Source organism: Pseudophryne corroboree, chromosome 7 (assembly GCF_028390025.1).
Source record: "Pseudophryne corroboree isolate aPseCor3 chromosome 7, aPseCor3.hap2, whole genome shotgun sequence".
Classification (NCBI taxonomy): domain Eukaryota; kingdom Metazoa; phylum Chordata; class Amphibia; order Anura; family Myobatrachidae; genus Pseudophryne; species Pseudophryne corroboree.
Genome location: NC_086450.1, coordinates 478,215,654 through 478,236,460, shown reverse-complemented (window position 1 = coordinate 478,236,460; position 20,807 = coordinate 478,215,654). Strand labels below are relative to the sequence as shown.

Genomic DNA, 20,807 nt, shown 5'->3' with positions numbered 1-20,807 from the left:
CTGCTGGTGGGTGCATGGGTTTCCTTGTCTCCGGCTGCCACAGTACCGTCACACCGGCATCAGCCTCTCTCAGGCTGTGGATTACCGGAAGCATCCACTAGCCTGTAAGATCACGTTTTCCAGTTTGCCCTCCACAGTGGTGGAACACAAATCCTGGAAATTCAGCATCCGGCAGCAGATGCATGTGTCAGGCCAGACCGGCAAGTAGGGTGAAATAGGGCCACTCCGCCGTGACAGTGTTCTCATCCATTTCCTACTTGTCGGCCCAGCCAATCGTGGCAGCTGTCCGGCATGGGGGTGACCTGCAGCCACCGATGGGATGACCGGACCGGACAAACTGAATCTGGTCCGGTGTCCGGACACGCCAATCCGCTACAGTACATTATATTTCCATTTGGATCCCTGATATTTCAGTGTTGCATATTCATTCATTTATAATAACAATCTATATGAAAAGGGGTCATCAGTAATTTGGTGTAATAAAGTTTTAATTATCACATTTCACGTTAGTTATTAATTAATGTTAGGAGTAAGGAATATCACATGTGACACACAGGAAGTAAAACAGGAAGATGAGAAAGAAGAGATTTATATCCTAAATGTCACTGACAAATCACACGTTACATGAAGGAACTAAAATCACCTCTAAATCATTACACAAATTCATTACCCTATTGTAACAGCTGTTGTCGTATATGTTCCATATAGCACCACTGAGTACTTCATAGCAACGTACAGCCCATTGGTTATAATTATTGTAGAACTCTATGATTACATCAATGCATTTATAACACCACAACTGACAATTATATGGGTTTCATTTTTATTAAATGTGTTTTACCTACAGTAACAGTAATTGATCATACACCGAGGGTCTGATGTTGATGACCGCCACTCACAATGACATCAGATGGCCACCGCCAGTATGTGCCTGACAATTAATTTCCCCGCTGTGCGGCAGCACTGATGCGGCTCTATGGACTGCTGAGTCTGCATCCCCTAGAAGCAATGCAGGACTGGTGATTGCCACACTGGGGGCTTCCTACTGGAACCACTTACTGCTGATCACACTCAGGACTAGCGGTACCAGGCAGCAAGCCATTGTATGATGGACCTCACTATATGCACAGGGGGCACTGTCATAATGACACAGTATAGGGACTTCCCAACCTGCTGCCACACAGGTGGGACACACAATCCTGTAGTGTCATTCCCTTTCCTCAGGCCCCACCATGGGAAACATATCCAGAGAATAATTTCTTCTCTACTAAACTGTAGAGTTGGCACTTGGTGGACCCGTGTTGTTAGGTGGTGCAGCTGCTGCATCGCGGGGTGGGCTGCTGTTACTCCTAGATGTTTCCACCTCACAGTAGCAGCACTTACAGGTGACCGGGGCGGCTCTAGCAGGGCAGAGATCTGACAATCTGAACTGGTGGACAGGCGGCATCCTGTGACCGTGCCATGTTTACAGTCAGTGAGCTCTTATTACCAATCTACTGCTAATGTATGTGTATGGGGAGTGTATGGCTGTATGCTGGATCTGATGCACCTGTCAGCAATAGGTGTGACTGACACAATACATTGGGCTGTGTAGTGTGAGTATCTCTGCATTCCTTCCCATAATACCATCACTTCCATATATATTGCCACTTACTCCTGCCTATGGCTGCCCCCCCCATCTCACCCAGGCAGTATAGGACCATACATTATTATTTGGGCCTTTGCTGCTCAGTGTATCTGTCCCTTATTGAAGCGAGAAGTATGTCAGGGTCAGTAAAGTTATTATCACCTTGCTGACAGGGGGCGTGCTAGGGGCACAATACTTTGGGTTACAGCCTTCCTCCAAGCTTTACCTTAGAAGCCCGGGGTTGTCAGAAGTCAGCAAGTAAGAGACAATATTGAAACTCACAATGAACTACGATTGTACTTTAATGTATACTGTACATCTACTCAGGATTTCTTTATTCTTAAGAAATAAAACAAAATCACATCTACTACATAATAGGGGAAATATAAGAATAAAATCTTAAAGTGTATCTATCTTGTACCTGCTGAGATTATGTGTAAGATATAATCACTGCCTGATACCCAACTACACGTCCTGCCTGTTATCTAATGACCATGAGACTTCGCTTCAATTTGGGGTTTCCAAAGATTAGTATGAAAGCTTGTACAGATGGATATGAGATGAGATACACCCAGAATAATGTTTCTATGACAGGACTGACATTGAGAGACACAGCAAATGAATAAATAAGGATAATAAGGAATGTCAGGTCCAACACCACACGCAGCGTCATTGTCACAGCCGCCCGAACAAGAGCCTGGAGCTGAGGGGATGAGCTGTCCTGGGACACGTTCTGCCTGATCCTCCAGACATGGTGCAGGAGAGACGTCACACTGAGCCCAATACAGGTGGCAGTCAGGGTAAAGGGCAGGACGTAACTCAGCAGCAGGTTCAGCACAGTATAAAGGATTTTCAACTTCATTGCAGAACGTACTGACCCATCAGTAATATTTGTGTTCTGTGGAAACATCATCTGTACTGTCCAGATAAAGGGCAAATTCACCAGAACTGACCATATTGCTGATCCTATGAGGAGTTTGGTGATGGAAGAGGGAAACCACATTTTCACCCAGAGGAAGATCTGGTGGGTAACGGTGACGAGTTTCACACAGTAGCAGATGGAGAGCCAGGCGGTGTTCCACAAACTCATATTGTACAGGACGTACAGGACGCAAAACAAAAATAATATTCCTGTGTTAAATTGAGTGTGAAAATAATACAAGTAATAAGTCACCAACAACTGACACACCAGGAGGAGATTGGTGAGAGCCATAGAGAGCAGGATTGGGTCACTGGCTCCGAGTCTATTGCTCGTTCTCCAGAGTCTGATGTACACAGAGAGGGTGGCGGAGTTTATGATGATTCCAGGTATCCCGATTATAGATAAAATGATGCTTATCACACTCTGCACAGACAGCTGCATTCTGCACAGCCGGGCGACCTGTCCTGTTTCCCTTACTAATATAATGACAGCAGATGTGACAAGTGCCAGTGGTGTAATGATTACATGCCGGGCAGAGGGAGCACGGAGCAGGGGGAGACATGCAAATCTGGGCAATATCTTGTTCCCTGTGTGTTTACTGTACATTTAATTCCACCACTGAAACTTGAACTGTTGGGAGGGGAGGAATTACAATGGGATTTGCTTATAGTGCACGACTTATACTAAATGCACACAAATAATGATACATCTATTGGATTAGTGAAATGTAACAGTACAAATATAAAGAGACGCTTGGTTGGCATATATAAAAGATATCCAAAATTCCTATTAATTATATATTAATCGACATATACTAAAGTTGACCTTCAATTTAAAAGACTTCCTTATAAAGTTATATATACTGTACATACATATTTATACAATATACAGTTCCATCTATCTTACCTAGTAGCGCTGACAGCTGCACCAGGTCCAGGTGATCTGAGTGGCCAGCAGCGTGTGTTCTGCACGGGGGGGAACATTCTCAGAAAGCGAATGACAGCTCTTAACTGTATTTTGTGTTTTTATTGCATTAATGCATACAGTGTTACTAAATGACCTTATGCATGTAATAAGCGGTGGAATGTATTGCATTCAAAATGCGATGCTTGATAATTCCTGTCCAGAGAGAGAGAGAGAGAGGGGGAGAGAGAGGGCGGGATGCATGAACCAAAACCACGCATGGTGCATGCGTTACTCTGCAGATAGAAGTCCTTTTATCGCAAAGGACACCTCTTACCTGGAGTGCCATCCTTTGCTATTTTCTTCAAACAGATGGCGCTAAAAAAAAACAACACAGTTATGCTTTCATCAGTAGTGGAATACATTGCATGCGAAATGTGTTGCATCATGCATCCGCTCTCTCTCCTTACCTCCCCCTCTCCCCCCCTTTCTTTTTCCCGATACCCTCATCGGCTAAAACGCAGCGGGCAGGTGATAGTACATACGAAAAATGTGATAAAACCCCCGAAAACAAAAAAAGTACATCCCAACCCCCTCTTTCTCAAGTTCTTTATTAATGAAAACATTTTTGGTTACTTTCTATGGGGTTGTTGAGTTTATTAAACTGCCATCCTGTCTGCCACTGCAGTGCCACTCTGTTTCCTAGATGTGCCATGTTTCAACTTGATCTTCTACATGTTTGTGCCACCCACTGCTGTCACTTGGCATGGCCAATGTATGAAAAAGAAAAAGAAGAAAAGTACCCTTGGGTGGGAGCACTCTATCTCCGAGACAGGGCTATGTTAAATTCTCAATAAAACATAACTCTTAATAATTATCTTTGGATATAAAAATATAAAAAAGCACACAATGAGCCCAATATGTTTGGGACAATTTAATAGTTGTCCACCTTATTTGACCACCCTTTTCATGAAAATCTTATAGAGATTATAATATTTCCTTTGCACAAGTGCGTAAATTATACAAGACAGAGACCATGCACAGGGTCCTTAATGCTGGTGATAGTGCAAGTCTTAACCTACAACACCAGGTATTCCCTGGTGGTCATCCAACCAGGTACTGGCCAGGCCCAACACTATATTGCTTCCAAGATCGGACGAGGCTGGGCATATATAGCGTGGTATGGTTGTAGGTTCCACCGGACCATCAACGGCAAACAAAACCACTGTTACAGGGAAAATATGTCTGTAGAGAAATATATCTAAGGGTTTAAAGTATACCTTAACAAGATGAAATGAAGAACTTTGACAAATATGTGTACGTGATCGTCATTGGCCCACAAGTATCCCAGATCTTAGGGTATACAGAGGTTTTAAATAATCTGATCACTTAGTAAAACCATACACAAACACCTCTGATTGTTTGTTACACCATAGGTCTTATCTGTACTAGGAGGCACAGATGCCTCAGAATGTTTGAATGACCAACGTACTATTAAAGATTATGATGGTTATGATAGAGGCTGAGATCGTGGCATTCTCACCCTTCTGCTGTTCTCCCGTCGTGCCAATAAATTGGTATAGGATGGGGAATGAGAGAGGGTGTGATGCCATTCTTTAGCTGGAAGGAAGAAAGAATGAGCTATCAAGCACTGTGGTGGTGAGAAGGTCCTCCCTGGTGCAAAGTATTGCAGTGCAGGGAATTACCTCCCACACCCTGCCACTGTGCGATGTGCTCGTCATGGCTTACTGCATATATATGCGCGTACTTAAGATTCGTGCACAAGTCAATGAATAAAAAATGGAGGTATGTTCAATGTTCTAATCTTTATCCTCTAATCAGACCTGTAGCAGCGTAACAGATATCTGTAACAATTGTTACCATTAATAAATGTATCAAAGGGCTGATAGTATGTATCAGATAATAAACAGCTGAAATACCAGTGTTTGGTGTATCGGATGGCTGGCAATATATAATAAAACACTCTATGGTATCCTGGTACACGGTATAAATGCTGTTGATAGATATTTATATATTGTCATGGTATACCATAATTAGTGGAGCCCTAGTATATAGAAAATTCCTGAGTCTGCCTCACTGCATTAACTTGCTGATAAAAGATTGCACAAATGCGGATACAGATTCATGTATGTTATAATCAACAACGGGTCCTTGATGCAGAATTGCCAGTGTTACCATACAGTAAGCAGTCTTCTAGATAAGATGACGGGCATGCTGGGGAATGGTCCGGTGCTCCATGTGCTGCCAGCTCCGCAGATCATGTGTGCGCGCCTCACGTGATCCGGGTCACTCCTCCCAATGTACGTTTCACTTAGTGTTTGTTCATGGGTGCATGCCGCCCATGAACTAACACAAGTGAAACGTACGTCTGTTTCATACATCAACCTTTGCCCTTAACCCTTCAGTCACCACTGACAATCACTTGGCATGTTACCCAATGAGCAGAAAGCAAAGGGTATATAGTAATACATTACAAGAATATTTGTCTCAAATACAAGTCAGTTACCTCAGAGACTACATAGTTCTAAAATTCTTATTTATACACCATCCTACTGTCCTGTGCGGCATCCCTAACCCAACCCTTTTCCACTTAGCATGGCAGGACATACCAGAGACCTGCTGTGAACACCCAGCTTTGTTATCATGATTGTAGTCAGACTCCGCAAACAGCGCACTGGCTTGTTTGGAAGTAGCAGCAGCACCTCATCTTGGAGAACAGAGAAGTCATGTTGCCTCCTAGTTGGCTCCTTCCTATTTGGCATAAGGTCTCCAGCCAGGGGACCCCATCTGCAAACCCATCTCACAGTGAGCTCTATTACAGGCGCTGATGATTCCATAGCGCACAGATATAAAACACTGTATTGCTGTATACGGCCGGGATTGAGACACTGTATCACACTTGCCTGCAGTGAGATCCTACCTAGGACTTATTTGATATAAGTCGAGGGTCTGGACTCAAGGAACAGCACTACATAAATGAACAACTGTACTGCACACATCTTGTGTTTGATCTAGAGATGAGCAGGTTTGGTTTTACTCAGATCTCAAAATGGCATCTTATTGGCTCACGGATGTCATGTGTTTTGGATAGCGAATAAGAAAAATGCAGATAAAACCGAACTCGCGTTAATTCTTGCATTAAATCCGAACCCGCTCATCTCTAGTTTAACTATACGTGGCTACAGTAATTTTTCAATAGTTTTTTACATTTTTGTTCTCATTGTGCAAAGAGAACAGTTAAACTGATCCACCTCAGTTTTATTAGTCTATGCAATTTTTAATATTGAGATCATTTGTTTTATAAATTGTATGCTTATATAACACTGTTGATGCATATATGGTCTTTTATGTTTGTGTTTTTGTGTTGCTGTTTTTAAAATTTTATGCATAAAAAATATATAAAATAAAAAATTAAATACACGTATTGGTTTCATGTGACTCCACCCAGTTTGATGCCTGGTATTCGGTATTAGCGTAGAGTGACATCTGGTAACTTTTCTCACTTAGCATAGTCAGTCAACTAGGTCAGTGCAACCTTTTGGCCTAAACTGGATGAAAACAATAATTTGAGCTGTGAGTTGGTCAAAACTGACTGGAAAATAATGTTATTGAGGTTAATAATAATGTAGGAACACAAAAAACAAAATTATGTTATTTTAGCTGTTTTTATAAATTTTTAGGGAAAAAAAACATCCAAAATCCAAACACTTGAGGGCAGTTTTGGAAACACCAAAACCAGACAACATAATAGAACCAAAAATAATACCTGGGGGCGGTGCACATCTTTATCAATAATGTAAAAACCAATTGAGTGCTATCTGCGGCCTGCCTGATCAAGATGAACCCTACCTGGTCCGGGTTTATCAGCTTCTGTAACAGCTTAACATTTAGCTCAATATCCAAATTCAATAAGATCATTGGGTAGTATAGTTTTGCATAGTTTTGCACCTAAGTAGAAGCCTTTCCCAGATTATGGATAGCAACAATCTATGCCTCCAACATCTCCTTCGGGAACCAGCCTTCCTCCAATGCATCATTGAACATGGAAACCAAAACCCATGCTAGATCATACTTAGAAGTTATATAGAAAGTGGAAGGGTAAGCATCTGGCTCTAGGGCTTTTTTTCTAGCTGCAAAGAGTCTATATAAGCTTCTATCTCTTCAAGCGACCAATAATAATAATAATAATAATAATAATAATGAATATGATATTTACATAGCACTTTTCTCCTAATAGGACTCAAAGTGCTTTGCAATTGTCTTTACAGCTCAAAATACAAAACAAGTTTAACAGTAAATGCTGAGTAAATAGATAAGTCTTTAGTCTATTTTTGAAGGATTATATAGTTGCGGTGTCTCGCACTGTGCGGGGAAAAGAATTCCATAGATTCAGACCCACAAAGTTGAAAGCTCGACCCCAGATGAATTCCGGGAGATTCTAGGTACTGTTAATAGTCCTTCATCTACAGATCACAGCAATCGAGTGGGACAGTAAAAAATCAGAAGCTGCTTCAAGTACCTTGGACTCTGGTCATGTAGGACTTTGAAAGTGAGTAAGCCAATCCTGAAAACGATTCTCCATTGTACAGGCAGCCAGTGAAGGGGGTAGAGCAGTGACGTACGGTGGGGTGAGGCAGATGAGGCAGAGCCTTTCCTGTCATACTAATGTTTGTTCCAGAGTTTTCACTGTATAAAGTATATGAAAAATGCAAAGAATATGTTTGCAATATCTTCGTTGTATTATTCTAATCATTTTTATAGCCAAAACGTATATGGCAGGCGATGCAGTAGAGTAAAAAGTATATGGCAGGTGAAACAATGCCTCACTTGCCTATCTTTTCTGCACATCTCTGATCAAATCTCACCAAATTTCCAGGAGTTTATACTGCTGCACCTGTGTATAATGCCCAGATGTACCCTTTGGCTAATATATTGTGTGTAAATCTGGTTCTAGTGTTAGCCAGTGCCTCCTGAGCCATTTACCTCACTGCACGTCCCTGGAGTAGAGAATGGGTGTTAAGTGGCTGGAACGGGGTTGGTTGGTTAGTAGTCTGGCAGCTGCAGTTTGTACCATCTGCAAGTGGTGCAATTCTTTTTCTGGGAGACCAAGGTAGAGGTCATTGCAGTAGTCTAGGTGTGATGATACAAATGCATGTATGACTTTAGGCAGGTCTTCTGAGGGAATTAAGTGCTTGATACTGGCTATGTTCAGATGAAAGAATGAGGATTTGATTGCGGCTGACACCTGATGTTTAAGTGTCAGGTCACTATCCAGGACAAAACCAAGATTCTGCACGTGATCAGTGTTTTGTAGTTCAGAACTTCCAAGCGTAAGTCCTGTCAGTTGGCTATACTGCAGTCTTGTCCTGAGACCTATCATCAGGACTTCTGTTTTATCAGGGTTCAGTCTCAGCCAACTGGGACTCATCCACTCCTGAAACTCGGCTAGGCAGCAATTTAGGGTTGTTATTGGGTTCTCAGTGCCTGGAGCAAAGGACATATACAGTTGTGTATCATCTGCATAGCAGCGGTAGACCAGGCCATGACGTCTGATTATTTCACCCAGTGCAAAAAGCATGGGAGATAGTGTAAAAACCCAAGGGGATTCCAGGAACAAGCCAGTCGCAGGGTCCAAGGAGGGGGGGGTATACTTCTTGTAGAAAAGTGTCAATTGACACGGTAGAAAGCTGAGGGGAAGGGGTGGAGGGGTTATTAAAATCAGCCCTGAGATTGTATAAATGAGAAGAGTAGACCACAAACATGTTTGCAATCTCTATTGGATCAGAAACTTTGGCACCCTTAGAATTAAAAACATTTTGCACCCGCTCCTTTGTCAACCTTCCCCTCATCTTATGTGCCAGCAAATGGCTAGTGAGATTACCAAAAAACAAAAACAAAAAGTTCTGGTTGAGATTAGCTATGTTACGATGAACTTCCTGTGGAGTAAAAACACTAACATTCTCCCTGTCGCTTGGCAAATTCTTTAAACAACTTTTTGTTAGAAGAGTCAACCTTATGGGCTGCCTCTGATATTGCTGCCTCCACCTCATTGTGGCATTGATGATATGCTTGATTAAATCTGCCACCTGGATTGCTGAGCCCCTCACAACAGCTTTTAGAGAGAACCCAAAAATGGAACACAGATGTATCTGCAATATCCCAAGTGGAGCAGAAGCTCATGGAGACATGTCCTCACTCACGGACCACCAGTCCACCCCCCAATTACCTATTTTTGCGGGTAAAGGAAATACATTGATACAAGCAGTTCTTTCTTTAGGCTCCAACTCCAGGAAGGCTGATTCTGACACTTTGGAACAGTATCAAATACTTACAATGCAATTGTGTAACAAATACAGATGGAGCTGCGCTCATCTGAGGTGACTCCATCGCAAAAGCGCACTCCCGTCGTGACTAGGCGATCCGCCTGCCTAGTCACGCCAGGAGTGCACAGAGACACTCCCATTCAGAGCGTCTCTGTCCAGGCGCGGGGACGGAGATGCTCTCCATTCAAGTGAATGGGGCGCCTCTCCGTCAAGGGCGTGCGCGACCAGTCGGAGACGGAGATGCCAAGTCCTAGGCACGCCTAGGCACAGACGGAGCCATGACTAGCGTGGCTCCATCTGTATGACACAGTATTACACAGTATTACACACTTAGAATGTAACAGGTTAGGCAGTCAATTGTACAAGAGAATCCACGCAATTGCTTACCTTCTAGTGTAACCACAGTTTAATGCCTATAGGCTACTGTAACATTTGAAGTGCACCAGCTGAAGTTAGGGCAAACAGTCTATGCAGGCCATTGTAGTACTTGTAGTACACCAGATGAAGCTAAGCAGTCTATGCAAGCAATTAACTGTTATATAAGAACCTGTTCATACAAATTGAGTCTACCTCATAAATAACTATTTACGGAGGCAGGGCAAAACAGGAGGGGAGCCTACCCCCTATATAACGCTTCAGGGGCACCCGTAGAAAGCACAGTAGAGGGACAATGGGGCGGTGTGAAGGAGGAGGGGAGCCTACCCCCTATATAACGCTTCAGGGGCACCCGTAGAGAGCACAGTAGAGGGACAATGGGGCGGTGTGAGGGAGGAGGGGAGCCTGCCCCCTATATAACGCTTCAGGGGCACCCATAGAGAGCACAGTAGAGGGACAATGGGGCGGTGTGAAGGAGGAGGGGAGCCTACCCCCTATATAACGCTTCAAAGGGACCCGTAGAGAGCACAGTAGAGGGACAATGGGGCGGTGTGAGGGAGGAGGCGAGCCTGCTCCCTATATAACGCTTCAGGGGCACCCGTAGAGAGCATAGTAGAGGGACAATGGGGCGGTGTGAGGGAGGAGGGGAGCCTGCCCCCTATATAACGCTTCAGGGGCACCCACAGAGCATGCAGCGGAGAGACAACAGGGCAGTCTGAGGGATGTGAAGTGCCTGCCCCTATATAACACTTTTGGGGTGCTCTCAGAGTGTGCAGCGGTGGATAAATGGGGCAGCCTGATGGAGAATGTGAGCCTGCCCCTACAAATGGAGCAGCGCTCATCTGATGCGGCTCCATCGCAGACGTGCACTCACGGCGTGACTAGGCAATCCATCCGCCTAGTGAAGCTGTGAGTGCTCAGAGACACTCTCCCATTCATAGAATAGGAGAGCGTCTCCGTCTGGGCACGCACGCCTGCCTGGACGGAGACATTCTCCCATTGTAGTTAATGGGGTGTGTCTCCATCACGGGTACGCGCGCCCAGTCAGGGATGGAAACACCTGAGTCCTAAGCATGCCTAGGCACACATGGAGCCAGGGCTAGCGTTGCCCCATCTGTATATTACACTACGTGGAGTACCTGTGGGGAAAGGGGAGATTGCCCACTCTATAACACTAAGGGGGGTACCTGCGGGGAAAGGGTGGCTTGTCCCCTCTATAACACTAAGGGGGTACTTGCGGGGAAAAGGTGGCTTGTCCCCTCTATAACACTAAGGGGGTACCTGCGGGGAAAGGGTGGCTTGTCTCCTCTATAACACTAAGGGGGTACCTGCGGGGAAAGGGTGGCTTGTCCCCTCTTTAACACTAAGGGGGTACCTGCGGGGAAAGGGTGGCTTGTCCCCTCTATAACACTAAGGGGTCCTTGCGGGGAAAGGGTGGCTTGTCCCCTCTATAACACTAAGGGGGTACCTGCAGGAAAAGGGTGGCTTGTCCCCTCTATAACACTAAGGGGGGTACCTGCGGGGAAAGGCTGGCTTGTCCCCTCTATAACACTAAGGTGGTACCTGCGGGGAAATGGTGGCTTGCCCCTCTATAACACTAAGGTGGTACCTGCGGGGAAAGGGTGGCTTGTCCCCTCTATAACACTAAGGGGGTACCTGCCGGGAAAGGGTGGCTTGTCTCCTCTATAACACTAAGGGGGTACCTGCGGGGAAAGGGTGGCTTGTCCCCTCTATAACACTAAGAGGGTACCTGCGGGGAAAGGGGGGCTTGTCCCCTCTATAACACTAAGGGGTGTATCTGTGGGGAAAGGGTGGCTTGTCCCCTCCATAACACTAAGGGGGTACCTGCGGGGAAAGGGTGGCTTGTCCCTTCTATAACACTAAGGTGATACCTGTTGGGAAAGGGTGGCTTGTCCCCTCTATAACACTAAGGGGGTACCTGCGGGGAGAGGGTGGCTTGCCCCTCTATAACACTAAGGTGGTACCTGCGGGCAAAGGATGGCTTGTCCCCTCTATAACACTAAGGGGTGTATCTGTGGGAAAAGGGTGGCTTGTCTGCTCTATAACACTAAGGGGGTACTTGCTGGGAAAGGGTGGCTTGTCTCCTCTATAACACTAAGGGGGTACCTGCGGGAAAAGGGTGGTTTGTCCTCTCTATAACACTAAGGGGGTACCTGCAGGGAAAGGATGGCTTGTCCTCTCTATAACACTAAGGGAATACCTGCGTGGAAAGGGTGGCTTGTCTCCTCTATAACACTAAGAGGGTACCTGTGGGGAAAGGGTAGCTTGTCTCCTCTATAACACTAAGGGGGTACCTGCGGGGAAAGGGTGGCTTGTCCCTTCTATAACACTAAGGGAATACCTGCGTGGAAAGGGTGGCTTGTCTCCTCTATAACACTAAGAGGGTACCTGCGGGGAAAGGGTGGCTTGTCCCCTCTATAACACTAAGGTGGTACCTGCGGGGAAAGGGTGGCTTGTCCCCTCTATAACACTAAGGGGGGTACCTGCGGGAAATGGGTGGCTTGTCCCCTCTATAACACTAAGGTGGTACCTGCGGGGAAAGGGTGGCTTGTCTCCTCTATAACACTAAGGTGGTACTTGCTGGGAAAGGGTGGCTTGTCCCCTCTATAACACTAAGGTGGTACCTGCGGGGAAAGGGTGGCTTGTCTCCTCTATAACACTAAGGGGGTACCTGCGGGGAAAGGGTGGCTTATCCCCTCTATAACACTAAGGGGGTACCTGCGGGGAAAGTGTGGCTTGTCTCTTCTATAACACTAAGGGGGTACCTGTAGGGAAAGGGTGGCTTGTCCACTCTATAACACTAAGGTGGTACCTGTGGGGGAAAGGGTGGCTTGTCTTCTCTATAACATTAAGGGGGTAACTGCGGGGAAAGGGTGGCTTGTCTCCTCTATAACACTAAGGTGGTAACTGCGGGGAAAGGGTGGCTTGTCTCCTCTACAACACTAACGTGGTACCTGTAGGGAAAGGGTGGCTTGTCCCCTCTATAACACTAAGGTGATACCTGTGGGGAAAGAATGGCTTGTCTCCTCTATAACACTAAGAGGGTACCTGCGGGGAGAGGGTGGCTTGTCCCCTCTATAACACTAAGGGGGGTACCTGCGGGGAAAGGGTGGCTTGTTTCCTCTATAACACTAAGGGGGTACCTGCGGGGAAAGGGTGGCTTGTCTCCTCTATAACACTAAGGGGGTACCTGCGGGGAAAGGGTGGCTTGTCTTCTCTATAACACTAAGGGGGTAACTGCGGGGAAAGGGTGGTTTGTCTCCTCTATAACACTAAGGTGGTACCTGCGGGGAAAGGGTGGCTTGTCTCCTCTATAACACTAAGGGGGTACCTTCGGGGAAAGGGTGGCTTGTCTCCTCTATAACACTAAGGGGGTACCTGCGGGGAAAGGATAGCTTGTCTTCTCTATAACATTAAGGGGGTACCTGCGGGGAAAGGGTGGTTTGTTTCCTCTATAACACTTACGTGGTACCTGCGGGGAAAGGGTGGCTAGTCTCCTCTATAACACTAAGGGGTACCTGCGGGGAAAGGGTGGCTTGTCTCCTCTATAACACTAAGGGGGTACCTGCGGGGAAAGGGTGGCTTGTCTCCTCTATAACACTAACGTGGTACCTGCGGGGAAAGGGTGGCTTGTCTCCTCTATAACACTAAGGGGGTACCTGCGGGGAAAGGGTGGCTTGTCTCCTCTATAACACTAAGGTGATACCTGCGGGGAAAGAATGGCTTGTCTTCTCTATAACACTAACGTGGTACCTGCGGGGAAAGGGTGGCTTGTCTTCTCTATAACACTAAGGGGGTAACTGCGGGGGAAAGGGTGGTTTGTCTCCTCTATAACACTAACGTAGTACCTGTGGGGAAAGGGTGGCTTGTCTCCTCTATAACACTAAGGGGGTACCTGCGGGGAAAGGATACCTTGTCTTCTCTATAACACTTAGGGGGTACCTGCGGGGAAAGGGTGGTTTGTTTCCTCTATAACACTTACGTGGTACCTGCGGGGAAAGGGTGGCTAGTCTCCTCTATAACACTAAGGGGTACCTGCGGGGAAAGGGTGGCTTGTCTCCTCTATAACACTAAGGGGGTACCTGCGGGGAAAGGGTGGCTTGTCTCCTCTATAACACTAACGTGGTACCTGCGGGGAAAGGGTGGCTTGTCTCCTCTATAACACTAACGTGGTACCTGCGGGGAAAGGGTGGCTTGTCTCCTCTATAACACTAAGGGGGTACCTTCGGGGAAAGGGTGGCTTGTCTCCTCTATAACACTAAGGGGGTACCAGCGGGGAAAGGGTAGCTTGTCTCCTCTATAACACTAAGGGGGTACCTGCGGGGAAAGGATAGCTTGTCTTCTCTATAACACTAAGGGGGTACCTGCGGGGAAAGGGTGGTTTGTTTCCTCTATAACACTTACGTGGTACCTGCGGGGAAATGGTGGCTAGTCTCCTCTATAACACTAAGGGGTACCTGCGGGGAAAGGGTGGCTTGTCTCCTCTATAACACTAAGGGGGTACCTGCGGGGAAAGGGTGGCTTGTCTCCTCTATAACACTAACGTGGTACCTGTGGGGAAAGGGTGGCTTGTCTCCTCTACAACACTAAGGGGGTACCTTCGGGGAAAGGGTGGCTTGTCTCCTCTATAACACTAAGGTGATACCTGCGGGGAAAGAATGGCTTGTCTTCTCTATAACACTAACGTGGTACCTGCGGGGAAAGGGTGGCTTGTCTTCTCTATAACACTAAGGGGGTACCTGCGGGGAAAGGATAGCTTGTCTTCTCTATAACACTAAGGGGTTACCTGCGGGGAAAGGGTGGCTTGTCTCCTCTATAACACTAAGGGGGTACCTGCGGGGAAAGGATAGCTTGTCTTCTCTATAACACTAAGGGGGTACCTGCGGGGAAAGGGTGGTTTGTTTCCTCTATAACACTTACGTGGTACCTGCGGGGAAAGGGTGGCTTGTCTCCTCTATAACACTAACGTGGTACCTGGGGGGAAAGGGTGGCTTGTCTCCTCTATAACACTAAGGGGGTACCTGCGGGGAAAGGGTGGCTGTCTCCTCTATAACACTAAGGTGATACCTGCGGGGAAAGAATGGCTTGTCTTCTCTATAACACTAAGGGGGTACCTGCGGGGAAAGGGTGGCTTTTCTACTCGACAACACTAATGTGGTACCTGTAGGGAAAGGGTGGCTTGTCCCCTCTATAACACTAAGGTGGTACCTGCGGGGAGAACGTGGCTTGTCCCCTCTATAACACTAAGGGGGGTACCTGCGGGGAAAGGGTGGCTTGTCTCCTCTATAACACTAAGGGGGTACCTGCGGGGAAAGGGTGGCTTGTCCCCTCTATAACACTAAGGTGGTACCTGCGGGGAAAGGGTGGCTTGTCCCCTCTATAACACTAAGGGGGTTACCTGCGGGGAAAGGATGGCTTGTCTCCTCTATAACACTAAGGTGGTACCTGCGGGGAAAGGGTGGCTTGTCTCCTCTATAGCACTAAGGTGGTACCAGCGGGGAAAGGGTGGCTTGTCTCCTCTAAAACACTAAGGTGGTACCTGCGGGGAAAGGATGGCTTGTCTTCTCTATAACACTAAAGGGGTACCTGCGGGGAAAGGGTGGCTTGTCCCCTCTATAACACTAAGGTGGAACCTGCGGGGAAAGGGTGACTTGTCCCCTCTATAACACTAAGGGGGAACCTGTGGGGAAAGGGTGGCTGGTCCCCTCTATAACACTAAGGGGGTACCTGCGGGGAAAGGGTGGCTTGTCTCCTCTATACCACTAAGGGGGTACCTGCGGGGAAAGGGTGGCTTGTCCCCTCTATAACACTAAGGTGGTACCTGCAGGGAAAGGGTGGCTTGTCTTCTCTATAACACTAAGGGGGTACCTGCGGGGAAAGGGTGGCTTGTCTCCTCTACAACACTAATGTGGTACCTGTGGGGAAAGGGTGGCTTGTCCCCTCTATAACATTAAGGTGGTACCTGCAGGGAAAGGGTGGCTTTTCTCCTCTATAACACTAAGGGTGTACCTGCGGGGAAAGGGTGGCTTGTCTCCTCTATAACACTAAGGTGGTACCTGCGGGGTAAAGGGTGGCTTGTCCCCCCTATAACACTAAGGTGGTACCTGCAGGGAAAGGGTGGCTTTTCTCCTCTATAACACTAAGAGGGTACCTGCGGGGAAAGGGTGGCTTGTCTCTTCTATAACACTAAGGTGGTACCTGCTGGGAAAGGGTCGCTTGTCCCCTCTATAACACTAAGGGGTGTATCTGCGGGGAAAGGGTGGCTTGTCCCCTCTATAACACTAAGGTGGTACCTGCGGGGAAAGGGTGGCTTGTTCCCTCTATAACACTAAGGAGTTTACCTGCGGGGAAAGGGTGGCTTGTCCCCTCTATAACACTAAGGTGGTACCTGCGGGGAAAGGGTGGCTTGTCCCCTCTATAACACTAAGGGGGTACCTGCGGGGAAAGGGTGGCTTGTCTCCTCTATAACACTAAGGTGGTACCTACGGGGAAAGAGTGGCTTGTCTCCTCTATAACACTAAGGTGGTACCTGCGGGGAAAGGATGGCTTGTCTTCTCTATAACACTAAAGTGGTACCTGTGGGGAAAGGGTGGCTTGTCCCCTCTATAACACTAAGGGGGTATCTGTGGGAAAAGGGTGGCTTGTCCCCTCTATAACACTAAGGGGGTACCTGCGGGGAGAGGGTGGCTTGTCTCCTCTATAACACTAAGAGGGTACCTGCGGGGAAAGGGTGGCTTGTCCCCTCTATAACACTAAGGGGGTACCTGCGGGGAAAGGGTGGCTTGTCCCCTCTATAACACTAAGGTGGTACCTGCGGGGAAAGGGTGGCTTGTCTCCTCTATAACACTAAGGTGGTACCTGCGGGGAAAGGGTGGCTTGTCCCCTCTATAACACTAAGGTGGTACCTGCGGGGAAAGGGTGGCTTGTCCCCTCTATAACACTAAGGGGGTACCTGCGGGGAAAGGGTGGCTTGTCTCCTCTATAACACTAAGGGGGTACCTACGGGGACAGGTTGGCTTGTCTCCTCTATAACACTAAGGTGGTACCTGCGGGGAAAGGGTGGCTTGTCCCCTCTATAACACTAAGGTGGTACCTGCAGGGAAAGGGTGGCTTGTCTTCTCTATAACACTAAGGGGGTACCTGCGGGGAAAGGGTGGCTTGTCTCCTCTACAACACTAACGTGGTACCTGTGGGGAAAGGGTGGCTTGTCCCCTCTATAACATTAAGGTGGTACCTGCAGGGAAAGGGTGGCTTTTCTCCTCTATAACACTAAGGGTGTACCTGCGGGGAAAGGGTGGCTTGTCTCCTCTATAACACTAAGGTGGTACCTGCGGGGTAAAGGGTGGCTTGTCCCCCCTATAACACTAAGGTGGTACCTGCAGGGAAAGGGTGGCTTTTCTCCTCTATAACACTAAGAGGGTACCTGCGGGGAAAGGGTGGCTTGTCTCCTCTATAACACTAAGGTGGTACCTGCTGGGAAAGGGTGGCTTGTCCCCTCTATAACACTAAGGGGTGTATCTGCGGGGAAAGGGTGGCTTGTCCCCTCTATAACACTAAGGTGGTACCTGCGGGGAAAGGGTGGCTTGTTCCCTCTATAACACTAAGGAGTTTACCTGCGGGGAAAGGGTGGCTTGTCCCCTCTATAACACTAAGGTGGTACCTGCGGGGAAAGGGTGGCTTGTCCCCTCTATAACACTAAGGGGGTACCTGCGGGGAAAGGGTGGCTTGTCTCCTCTATAACACTAAGGTGGTACCTGCGGGAAAAGGATGGCTTGTCTTCTCTATAACACTAAAGTGGTACCTGTGGGGAAAGGGTGGCTTGTCCCCTCTATAACACTAAGGGGGTATCTGTGGGAAAAGGGTGGCTTGTCCCCTCTATAACACTAAGGGGGTACCTGCGGGGAGAGGGTGGCTTGTCTCCTCTATAACACTAAGGGGGTACCTGCGGGGAGAGGGTGGCTTGTCTCCTCTATAACACTAAGGGGGTACCTGCGGGGAAAGGGTGGCTTGTCCCCTCTATAACACTAAAGGGGTACCTGCGGGGAGAGGGTGGCTTGTCTCCTCTATAACACTAAGGGGGTAACTGCGGGGAAAAGGGTGGTTTGTCTCCTCTATAACACTAACGTAGTACCTGTGGGGAAAGGGTGGCTTGTCTCCTCTATAACACTAAGGGGGTACCTGCGGGGAAAGGATACCTTGTCTTCTCTATAACACTTAGGGGGTACCTGCGGGGAAAGGGTGGTTTGTTTCCTCTATAACACTTACGTGGTACCTGCGGGGAAAGGGTGGCTAGTCTCCTCTATAACACTAAGGGGTACCTGCGGGGAAAGGGTGGCTTGTCTCCTCTATAACACTAAGAGGGTACCTGCGGGGAAAGGGTGGCTTGTCCCCTCTATAACACTAAGGGGGTACCTGCGGGGAAAGGGTGGCTTGTCCCCTCTATAACACTAAGGTGGTACCTGCGGGGAAAGGGTGGCTTTTCTCCTCTATAACACTAAGGTGGTACCTGCGGGGAAAGGGTGGCTTGTCTCCTCTATAACACTAAGGTGGTACCTGCGGGGAAAGGGTGGCTTGTCTCCTCTATAACACTAAGGTGGTACAGTACCTGCGGGGAAAGGATGGCTTGTCTTCTCTATAACACTAAAGTGTTATTCTCTGTTTTTTCCTTTTGTGCAATGGGCCACTAATTGCAAGCATAATAGGGAACCAATACTAAACAGAACAACCGTTCCACCTGTGCAGCAATTTACAAACGCAGGACACGCCTCTCTTTTGATTGGACAACGACCAGCTCCCTTGCAAGATAAAGCCTGCACTATCCCCTCTGGGAACAGGAAGTGATCAAGCCCGGTGAACGGGTGAAACTAGTTTTCCGTTCCCTACCCCCACTGCCTGGGTGTGACAGCTGATTCCGGACATCCTGAACCACGAGCCGCTCTTTCCCCAGCAGCCGCTGCATCAACCCGCAGCCGCTAGATACTACCGCGATGGGACCAGGAACATTGTGTCTCTCTTCTCCTCAGCCAACCTGACCACGTCTCCACAATACATCAGGTACTTTGATCGGCAGTGCGGCTATAAACGAACTGCTCAGCTCCTGAGAACCAGTGTATCCTGCATCTTCAATTTGCCTGGACTTTGACACGGACATTCCGTACTCAGAAAGTATCCTGCTCATATTAGTGACTGATCGTTCCATACAATTCCGGGTAATATCTGCTCAATCTCAGCATCTTTTTGCATATTTATATTTGATAATAGCATTCATCAAGCTGTTTTTTGCAAGTACCCGTTTTACAGATAGTCGGCATTTAGCGGCTTAATACCACATAGGATACTGTTTAAACCTTTATTTTCAGTCATCAATATTGATCTAATCATTTGGCTGAGCAATTTATCACTATCCTCTATACTGCGTATTATATAGCACTGCTGCAGCTCTGTACAATCAACTGTTTATTATCTCTTTCTCTTTTCACCTGATACCATTTTGGTACAATGTGCAATAATCTGTCAGCATCAAATTGATGGTGATGCATGGTTCCAATCAACTTAATTATCTGCTAATTGTGTACAAATTGCTCCTTATCACACCAAGTACCTTTATCATAGGTACTATCAGCATCTTGCAATCATATTATATAGTATTTCTGCAGCTCTGCATACAGCGGAACACAAATAAGAAATTGTTGTTCATTTTCTCCTTCTTTTTCCACCTGATACCATTTTGGTATAATTGTAATAATCTGATAATTGATGGTGATGTATGGGTCTAATCAATTTATTTGACTGCTAATTGTGTACAAATTGCTCTTTATCACACCTAATACCTTTATCATAGGTACTATCAGCATCCTGCAATCAAGCAGCCCATTGTCTATCAACCAATCTCAAAAATTTTTACCTATCAGTATCGTTTCCTTTTCCTCACTTTATACTATCTTCAGGACTCTCACCACTGATTCAGGGGTAATTATCCCGGTCTAACGGTGGCAGCAGATCCCCTATTTTCCTCCTCCACCCATTCTCTTGTCTTTTCTTTTCTCTTATTTCTCCATTTTCGTGAACTCTCATCAGTGATTCTCGAGCCCTCGATATCAAATATTTTTTCTACTATCATACCACACTGGTAACGCCCGAATCCTTCCGATCTTGGAAGCTAAGCAGTGTAGGGCTGGGTCAGTACTCGAGTGGGAGACTCTCGAGGAATACTCAGTTTAGTAGAAATTCCTGGACGGTTTTGCTCAGCGTCTAACACTGACAGCAGATTCATCTTGCTCATTCCATCTTTAATCATCCCATCTGTCTCCTCATCATCGCTCATGAGAGAATAAAAACACTTCAATTTTCAGGGTCTCCAGCTGTTATTATCGCACCCAGGCATTCCAGAACAATATTCAGTATTTACACTGTAATTAATTCGTTCTGTGTTCCCCCCTTTCTTTTCCCCAACTCCCCCCACCCTTCCCCCCACCCCTACCTCCAATTTTTGACAGTAAACTCTACTATTTTATCAATTGTTGTTAATAAAAGTTATATTTAAAAATTCATTTATAATTTTTACTTATTGTCTCTTCTGAGACCTCTTAAACATACAAGAGTGCACCCACAAAAG

General features: G+C 46.9%; 1 protein-coding gene and 2 pseudogenes across 1 annotated transcript; 1 reads left to right on the top strand and 2 right to left on the bottom strand.

Moving 5' to 3' along the window:
• Window positions 1-2,108: 2,108 nt before the first annotated feature.
• Window positions 2,109-2,717, bottom strand: LOC134944368 (taste receptor type 2 member 41-like). The gene has a single exon (XM_063932946.1). The coding sequence runs from the start codon at window positions 2,715-2,717 to the stop codon at window positions 2,109-2,111; it is 609 nt and encodes a 202-aa protein (XP_063789016.1).
• A 1,810-nt stretch (window positions 2,718-4,527) lies between these two features.
• Window positions 4,528-4,646, bottom strand: LOC134947261 (5S ribosomal RNA; annotated as a pseudogene).
• A 15,654-nt stretch (window positions 4,647-20,300) lies between these two features.
• Window positions 20,301-20,419, top strand: LOC134945966 (5S ribosomal RNA; annotated as a pseudogene).
• Window positions 20,420-20,807: the final 388 nt, after the last annotated feature.